At 38.0% G+C, this 9,692-nt stretch overlaps 1 protein-coding gene across 1 annotated transcript; it reads right to left on the bottom strand.

Annotated features, from left to right (window-relative positions):
- Positions 1-209: 209 nt before the first annotated feature.
- LOC108838391 (formin-like protein 4) lies at positions 210-2,807 on the bottom strand. The gene is made up of 6 exons (XM_057000897.1): positions 2,386-2,807; positions 1,642-2,060; positions 1,420-1,546; positions 1,022-1,327; positions 691-906; positions 210-616 (listed from the first exon to the last, which is right to left on the bottom strand). Exons 2-6 carry the CDS (start codon positions 2,058-2,060, stop codon positions 308-310), a joined length of 1,377 nt encoding a protein of 458 aa, XP_056856877.1. The 5' UTR covers positions 2,386-2,807; the 3' UTR covers positions 210-307.
- Positions 2,808-9,692: the final 6,885 nt, after the last annotated feature.

Below are 9,692 nucleotides of genomic sequence, written 5' to 3'. Positions count from 1 at the left end.
ATTTTCGTTGCAAATTTGAAACGGTATTCTTTTCCTCGCAAATTTGCAAGCAATATTTTCGTTGCAAATTTGCAACGGTATTTTGTTTCCTTGCAAATTTGCGTGTCCTTTTCCGTTCCATTTTTGCAAGCGTTTTGCGAGTATTTGATTTTTCTAGCAAAATCTAAAACAATTTTTTTTTAGAAAAAATTATAAAAAAAATTATTGAATTATCGAAAATATTACTGAAATAGAAAAAATTCAAGATTCGATACAAAGAAATACAAACACACAAAGTTTTAACATTCATAACAAAGATAGCAACAAACTAAATAGCATCAGATTCATCATCTCTAGAGTCATGAGACATGCCCTCGGAGTTGTGGGAAGAAGGCACATCTTCGGACTGAAGAATGTTCGCCAAGGTAGAATCTTTGGTAGCTAGATAACGAACAGCAGCACTCAGCCTCCCGATTTCATTTCCCTGGCTCTGAATCACAAGAGCTTGTTCCTTGATGATCTTCTTCAAAGACTGGTCCTCAGAACTGCTAGAAGAAGGAAAAGATGCAGAAACGGATCCTACAGATTGATTTAGAGAACCCACTCCATAAATTCGTCCCTTTTTGCGGGGAGCAAGCTACATAATAAAATCAGAGATCAATATCAAAGAAGACATAAAAAAAATTGAGATTGACAGCAATAAAAAATTACCTCACAATAAATCTTGTTCTTTTCTGCTGGAGTGAGACCAACAGAACCGGTGCTCTCCGGATCATCACTAGCTGCCTGAGATAACTCCTGAAATTTAGATGTCACGTCATTGTAGAGCTGCTCAGATTTGCCGTCAACGAAAGACCCATCCGGCTTTCGTTTAGTGATCTCGAGAACCCCAAGCAAATCAGGAATAGACTCTCCTGTTTCTTCAGCCTAAAATTAAAAAGATTAAGTCAAATCATTAAAAATTGAGATCACAACTTAAGAGATAATAGGCAACTTCACATCGCAACTTAAATGAACCAAGAAAAAAAAAGGGAGAACTTACAATAATTCGCGCACGGGCCTTGTAAGAAGTCTGACCTGAACGATGCTTAGACGGCCCATGTCCATCGGGGTCAGAGTAACGGGCTGCCCGACTATTGCAACTCCGGACTTCAGTGCCTGGATCTAGCCAATAAGTGACGAGACCAGCCCAAACATTTGGGTCAAACCAAACAGGCATAGCTGCATCACCTTTTACCCGCCACAATGTCTTCCACCGACAAATTTGGCGATTCATTTGGACTTTCAATTTGGCCTCGAAAGAATCGCGAACCAGGCTAGTGAAACCAGAATCCCAATGATACATTTGCTGACACAAAAAAAAATTAATAGACATTAGTAGTGAACATAAAAAAGATTATTTTACAGAATTTTAAACTTTGAAAAAATTAAATGAATTACCGCAAAGGATTCAAACCAACGTCTCACGACATTCCCAGGGGTTTGCTTCCAACTAGCATGCGGTTCTTTGAAATCTCTTTCAAAGATTTGACGAACCGATGCAGCAACGCTCCCATCTTCATCAAACCTATCACAAAAAATTAAAGGTAATTGAGAGAATTAAATTATAAAAGTGAAAATATTATAATTAATTACAATGAAATATAATTAAAAAAAACATACCAAACCGTATTTGGAGGGCGATTTGGATGCAGGTGAGGAAGAAGATGATGTCCAGGACTAGCCAGAATCATATTGATTGCCGCTAAATCATCCAACGTCATTGCGGCAGCATCGGGAGCTGGAGGTGGAGGAGCTTGAGCAGGAGCGGGAGCTGGAGGAGCTTGAGAGGGAGCGGGAGCTGGAGGAGCTTGAGAGGGAGCGGGAGCTGGAGGAGCTTGAGCAGGAGCAAGAGCAGGAAGGGAAACTTGAGAGGGAGCTGGAGGGGAAGGTTGTGTCTGGCTGTTAGGTACAGCGGAGCTCTCAGCCATCTGAGAATTAGAAGAACTTCCCGGATTGCTACGACGGGATGAACTCTTCTTACTGCCATAACTCTTCCTACTACCAGCAGACAGATATCGGGTATAATCATTTCCTGACATCTGCAAAGAAATAAATATAAAGATTAATACAATAATTTAAAATTTTTAGTAACTGCAATTAATCAAAAAAATTAAATTCTAACAAGGACAGAATCAACACAAAAAAACAATAACCTAAAGTGATAACCAAAAACCACAAAAATACTTAGCATAACACTAAATAATCAAACCCTAACCACAGAATCATAATGTAAATAATTCAAACCCTAACCACAGAATCATAACCTAAAAAATTGAAAACCCTAACCACAGAATCATCATCACAAATCCATAACCTAAACTATAATTAAAACCTAAAAAAAAAAATGAAGTCAGATAGGGCAACCTTGAGGAGAGAGATCCGGCAAGGCTGAGGCGAAGATCCGGCGAGGCAGCGGCGAGAAGGAGAGGCGGAGAGAGAGAATACACGGCGAGGGAGAGGCGGAGGAGAGAGGGAGAGGCGGGGAGGAGCGACCACGGGGAGAAGGAGAGGCGGGGAGAGGCGGGGAGCACAGAGAGAGAGAATACACGGCGAGGGAGAGGCGGAGGAGAGAGGACACGGCAAGGGAGAGGCGGAGGGGAGAGACCACGGGAAGAAGGAGAGGCGGGGAGAGGGCGGAGAGAGGCGGGACACGGCGAGGGAGAGGCGGAGAGGAGAGACCACAGGGAGAAAGAGAGGAGAGGGGGGAGACAGAGACAGAGGAAGACGGGAGAGTGAATGGAGAGGTTTTTTTTTTTTTTTCTTTGACGGCAGAGTAAAATGGAGAGGAAAGGTTAAGTGTGTTTATATATTAACCTAATTTCCGTCACAAAATCCTTGCAATTTGCAAGCGAATTGCAACGGTTATCTCTTGCAAAATTGCAAGTGTTTTGCGAGAGAATTATCGTGTTTCATCGCAAATCCGTTGCAAAATCTTTTTTTTAATATCTTTAGGTTTCGTTTGAGGTTTAGACAGGGGTTTCGAAGTGTTCTCGCAAGTTCCTTGCAATATTGCGAGGCTTTTGCGATGAAACCCTTGCAAATCCCTTGCAAAAAGTTTAATTTAGTGGGTTTTAGGGATTCATTTAGGGTTTGGCAAGTGTTCCGGAGAGTTTAACGCATATCCTATATTCTGATATTGAAAATTGTTAACGGAAATACTATATCTAATTTTTTTTATCAGATATTGTTAACGTATTTCGTAAATTTAGTTCCGAAATTAAGTGTTTCAAATGTTAATGGTATATGTTTTCCATAATATTAGTTCAAATCTCCGAAATTGGGATTTTATAGATTTACTCTTTTATATACTTTCTCGAGTAAATCTATAAAATTATTTGTCGTACTACATTTAAAATGTCTAATGTTTCTATTAAGAGTGTTATATAACACTAAAAAGTTGATGAAACCCTAAAAAACTAAAACCGTTGCAAAACCGTTGCAAATTGCAACGAAATTGCGAGCAAATAAGTGCGTACATTTGCAAAGTCGTTGCAAATTGCAATGCTATTGCGAGGACTCACTTTCACACCATTGCAAAACCGTTGCAATAACTATATCTATTTTTTTTTTATCGGATTATTATTAACGTATTTCGTAAGTTTAGTTTTGATATTAAGTGTTTCCAATGTTAATGGTATATGTTTTCCGTATCATTAGTTCAAATCTCCGAAATTGGGATTTTATATACTTTCTCAAGTAAATCTATTAAATTATTTGTCCTACTCTACATTTAAAATGTCTAATGTTTTTATTAAAAGTGTTATATAACACTAAAAATTTGATGAAACCCTAAAAAGCTAAAACCGTTGCAAAACCGTTGCAAATTGCAACGACATTGCGAGCAAATAAGTGCATACCGTTGCAAACTCGTTGCAAATTGCAATGCTATTGCGAGGACTCACTTTCACACCGTTGCAAAACCGTTGCAATAAGTATATCTATTTTTTTTTTATCGGATTATTATTAACGTATTTCGTAAGTTTAGTTTTGATATTAAGTGTTTCCAATGTTAATGGTATATTTTTCCGTATCATTAGTTCAAATCTCCGAAATTGGGATTTTATATACTTTCTCAAGTAAATCTATTAAATTATTTGTCTACTCTACATTTAAAATGTCTAATGTTTCTATTAAAAGTGTTATATAACACTAAAAATTTGATGAAACCCTAAAAAGCTAAAACCGTTGCAAAACCGTTGCAAATTGCAACGACATTGCGAGCAAATAAGTGCGTACCGTTGCAAAGTCGTTGCAAATTGCAATGCTATTGCGAGGACTCACTTTCACACCATTGCAAAACCGTTGCAATAACTATATCTATCTTTTTTTTTATCGGATTATTATTAACGTATTTAGTAAGTTTAGTTTTGATATTAAGTGTTTCCAATGTTAATGGTATATGTTTTCCGTATCATTAGTTCAAATCTACGAAATTGGGATTTTATATATTTTCTCAAGTAAATCTATTAAATTATTTGTCCTACTCTACATTTAAAATGTCTAATGTTTCTATTAAAAGTGTTATATAACACTAAAAATTTGATGAAACCCTAAAAAGCTAAAACCGTTGCAAAACCGTTGCAAATTGCAACGATCTTGCGAGCAAATAAGTGCTAACCGTTGCAAAGTCGTTGCAAATTGCAATGCTATTGCGAGGACTCACTTTCCCACCATTGCAAAACCGTTGCAATAACTATATCTATCTTTTTTTTATCGGATTATTATTAACGTATTTCGTAAGTTTAGTTTTGATATCAAGTAAATCTATTAAATTATTTGTCCTACTCTACATTTAAAATGTCTAATGTTTCTATTAAAAGTGTTATATAACACTAAAAGGTTGATGAAACCCTACAAAGCTAAAACCGTTGCAAAACCGTTGCACATTGCAATGACCTTGCGAGCAAATAAGTGGATACCGTTGCAAAGTTGTTGCAAATTGCAGTGCAATTGCGAGGACTCACTTTCATACCATTGCAAAACCGTTGCACATTTGCGAGCACTTTGCGAGAGTTTATGTTTTTTCTTGCATTTCGCTCGCAATTCCGTTGCAAAATCATATTCTAAAGAAAAAAATATATAAGAAATTACAGCATACATGCGACATTTTATTTAATCAGACTCATTTCCAGATACATTTTCACTGTCACTAGTTTCAGCCTCATCGTTTGTGGTGTCATCTTCCTCAGTTTCAGCATCAAACTCATCTTCTTCCGAAACAGACCCTTCTGTGGAATCATCAACAATGACTTCTACTTCTTGGTTGTTTGGATCAATGTGTATGATATTCTCTGTTGATTCAGTTGGGACGGACATTTCAACAACTCTTTCGCCCTGCATTGCGACATCTTCAATTTCTCCGACAAATATACGTCCACGCGGATTCACTTTAATCACTGATAACCACATTTCACGTCTTTCTCTAATCCTAGGATATTGAAGAAAACACACTTGATCTGCTTGTGATGCAAGGCAATAGGGTTCGAATTTTGCATAGCTTCTATTTGCATTGACATCGATCACCCCAAGGTTATTTGTTCGGACTCCTCGGCCATTCGCTGGATCATACCAATCACACTTAAATAATACGCATTTTAAGTTGATGGTTCCCGGATAAGTGATTTCTATGATCTGTTGCAATACACCGTAGAAGTCAGTTTCACCTTGGACTTGGATTCCAAAATTTGCCGTTGATCTCTTCGAGCCGTGTGTGAAAGTATGAAAAGTGTATCCACGAGTAAAGTACATTGGAGCAGTAGTGATCTTAGCAACCGGTTCGTCAACAAATTCATACAACCATCGTGGAATTGGTTTGTCATGACATCCATTTTTCACCTCCTCAAAATATATAAATATTTTAAATAATTTATCTTAATATTTAAAAGACTAAAGGTTGTACGTACATAGTATTGTAACCACCCATGATAATCTGGTTCGTTCAACTGCTCATAATCCTTTTCTTCTAAATCAGGATAGTGTTCTCGAATTTGTAAGTTGAATATACTGCAAATAAGAATGGTTATTTGTTAGGCGTATATGTAAATATAAAACCAAAGTAACCAACAATATATATGTTCAATTTGTATAAGTACCTTTCAAACTCATGCAAGTAGTCAATGTTTCGCATAATATAAACATGAGCCACACGAGCATGTGCATGATCTTCCCACCAAACTTCTTTCATTTTGCCACCAAGTCTTCCAATCTGACAAAATATGTCAGGAATGTCTTTAACAAGATACGAAGGTGCAACTCCTCCATCGTCGTATCGTCTAGGAGCGGTCTTCTTCGTTATAACGGTTGGGCTAAAGTAGTAGGATGTGAAGTGTGAAGTTTCCACCGTCAGACTTCCTGCAACTATCGAACCCTCGACTCTGGCAAGATTTTTGGCAAACTTTTTGAGAAATCCCATGAATCTTTCAAATACATACATCCATCGGAATTGTACAGGGCCCCCAAGAGCCGCTTCAAGAGGTAGATGAATCATGAGATCTACCATAACGTCAAATAGAGATGGGGGGAAGACTGTCTCCAGATTGCAAAGCAAAACAGGAATATTCTTGGCTAACAAATCGATCCCATCCTTTGTTAATGTTCGGGTGTATAGATCCCTGAAAAATGCTCCAATTCCTACAAATTCATCATCAAACAAAAATATTATTTCAATTAACACATACAATAAATTTATATACAATTTTAAAAGTCACTTTTATTACCCGCTATTGCTTCATGGACGTGTTTTAGTAATAGCTCCGTCATTGCGGATGGTAGGAGTCGTTGCATGAAAACGTGACAATCGTGACTCTTCATACCAGAATTTTTTTGTCCATTCTCGATGCATCTCGAGAATTTTGACACATAACCATCTGGGAATTTCACATCTGAATTTACCCATTCGAACAACTTTTGCTTTGCCACCCCAGACAATCTAAAATCCGGAACTGGTAATTTTCCTTCTCTTGTCACATGCAGCTCTGGTCTTGCACATAAATCCGGCAAATCTAACCTCGATTTCAAATTATCTTTACTCTTTCCCTTCACATTCAAAAGAGTGTTCATGATACTCTCAAAAACATTCTTCTCTATGTGCATCACATCAAGATTGTGCCTTAAGAGATGATCTTTCCAATATGGAAGTTGCCAAAATATGCTCTTCTTATGCCAATTATGAGATGTCGTATACCCGTCTGGCATGTTAGCTGGAATGTGCCAATTTCCCCCAACTTTACATGTCTCGTTAGCACCATAATAGTCAATTTCCTCTAACAAAGATGCTCCTGATTGCATTATTGGGGGAGGAGCATGGACCACCTTGTTTTTCCTAAACAATTTCTTGTTCTTACGATATGTATGATGCGGCGGAAGAAACCTACGGTGACAATCAAACCAACATGACTTCCTCCCATTTTTCAGCTGAAAAGCATCTGTCTTCTCCATACAATATGGACATGATAATCTTCCATGTGTGGTCCAACCCGATAACATTCCATATGCGGGGAAGTCACTTATGGTCCACATAAGCACTGCACGCATATTGAAGTTCTGCTGCTGCGAGTAATCCCATGTCTCCTCGCCAAAATGCCACAACAGCTTCAGCTCATGGATCAAAGGTTGCAAAAATACATCAAGTGCTCGCTTTGGATGTTTTGGACCAGGCACTAGAATACTCAAGAACAAAAATTCTCTTTGCATGCACATATCCGGAGGGAGATTGTATGGCGTCAAGATGACAGGCCATAAAGAGTATTGCCTTCCAGACATACCAAATGGACTAAATCCATCCGAGCATAGACCAAGATAAACGTTTCTACACTCACTCGCAAAGTCGGGATATACGGTTTGAAAGTGTTTCCATGCCTTAGCATCTGAGGGATGTGTAATCTCGCCATCTTTCACCGAATGTTGGGCATGCCATCTCATCCACGCGGCTGTCCTTTCTGAGTGGTATAAACGCTTCAATCTATCTGTGATCGGTAAGTACCACATACGTTTGTACGGCACACGATTCCTTCCTGTGGTTTCTTGATATCTTGGCTTTTTACAAAATCGGCATTCCTCCAGATTTTCATTATCTTTCCAGAAAATCATGCAGTTGTCAACGCACACATCAATTGTTTCAGATGGTAGACCAAGACCCGCAACTAGCTTCTGAATTTCATAGAAATTATCGGCAGCAAGATTACCTTCCGGTAAATGCTCATTAATGAGTTGAGCCCACGAATCCATGCACTTCTCATTTAGAGAATGATCACTTTTAATTGTCATCATCCTAGATGCTAGTGATAATCTAGAAAGCCCTTCTCTACATCCTTCGTAGATAGGTTCATTGGCAGCATCTAACATATTATAAAACCTTTGTGCGTCTATGTTAGGTTCTTCCCTACTACTATCAGGAATAGCAGCTTCATGCAATGCATCTGTAACCATATTGTGATATCTATTTCCATGGTACTCATACCTATCTCCCGCATTATTTTCAAACATATTTTGCTCATACCCATCACCCGCATTATTTCCAAACATATTTGACTCACGAGGATCATAATAATTAGCATTATAACTTGGTAGTTCAAATCCCTGACCCGTACTACTACTTGATGCACCTTCCCCATGCAAAAACCATATGTAGTACTGTGGTCTAAATCCTCTATTATATAGATGCTTCTTCACAGTATCAATTTCTAAATATGGTTCGTTCTTGCATTTTACACAGGGACAGAATATTTTACCATTTTCCCTTGCAAATGGTTGGTTAGTTGCCTGTTGTAAGAAACCCCGTAGCCCCGCCCGATATTCTCTCGTCACTTCACCGGTATCCGGATCTCTATGATTGTACATCCATGCCCGTAACGCATATATATCATTTCTGGACGCCATTTTTCTCTCAATTGTTTTTCTTTTTTCTTTCTTAATATATTTTTCTCTCAACTCTTTTTTTTTTTTTAAATTCCTTCTTTGCACAACTTTTTTTTCGTTTTTTTTTCTTTTATGTTTTACTAACTCATCACAGCTGCTATATATAGACATTTCAAAAATAATTGCAAGGTTTTTGCAAGGGATTTGCGAGTGAATTGCAACAGATATTGCAACGGTTTTGCAATGCTTAACAACTTTGCAAGGGATTAGCGAGGGAATTCTAACAACTTTGCAAGGGATTAGCGTGGGCATTCTTTCCCTTGCAAAAATTAGTTACACATATAGAAAACGTGTATCACCAACTTATCCGTTTTGCAACGGAATTGCGAGGTTAATAAATTAGTTACACGAAGAAAAAAACGTGTATTATAAAACCTATCTGTTTTGCAACGAAATTGCAAGGAGAATAATTTGAAGTGCACTTCGAATGCAAAATCCTCGCAAATTTGCAACGGTTTTGCGACAAGACTTTTTATCGCAAATTTGCGTCGGTTTTGCGTCGGTTTGTCATATTTCCCTCGCAAACTGGTCGCAAGTTTTCGAGGAACTTATTTCGTTGCAAATTTGCAAGCGTTTTGCGAGGGTATTGTTTCTCGTCGCTATTCACTCGTAGTTCCGTTGCAATTTTGCGAGGGAATATTTATGTTGCAAATTTCTGTTGCAATAGGCATGTTTTCTTGTAGTGTCTTCATGATTCTTATCAAACCAGGATGAACCACGATCTAAGATGCTTTATTTGGAACCACTAATCAGTG

Source organism: Raphanus sativus, unplaced genomic scaffold (genome assembly GCF_000801105.2).
Source record: "Raphanus sativus cultivar WK10039 unplaced genomic scaffold, ASM80110v3 Scaffold3052, whole genome shotgun sequence".
In the NCBI taxonomy this organism is placed as follows: Eukaryota; Viridiplantae; Streptophyta; class Magnoliopsida; order Brassicales; family Brassicaceae; genus Raphanus; species Raphanus sativus.
The sequence above is the reverse complement of the archived record's forward strand: the minus strand, read 5'-3'. Positions and strand labels throughout refer to the sequence as shown.

Bases quoted from the DNA above. Each gene is read 5' to 3' on its own strand.
- LOC108838391 (XM_057000897.1), bottom strand. From the start codon at position 2,060: ATGTCAGGAAATGATTATACCCGATATCTGTCTGCTGGTAGTAGGAAG. The intron at 1,547-1,641 runs GTATGTTTTTTT...TTTTTGTGATAG, and splicing joins CGCCCTCCAAATACGGTTTG to GTTTGATGAAGATGGGAGCG. The intron at 907-1,021 runs GTAAGTTCTCCC...TTTTAATTTTAG, and splicing joins AGGCCCGTGCGCGAATTATT to GCTGAAGAAACAGGAGAGTC.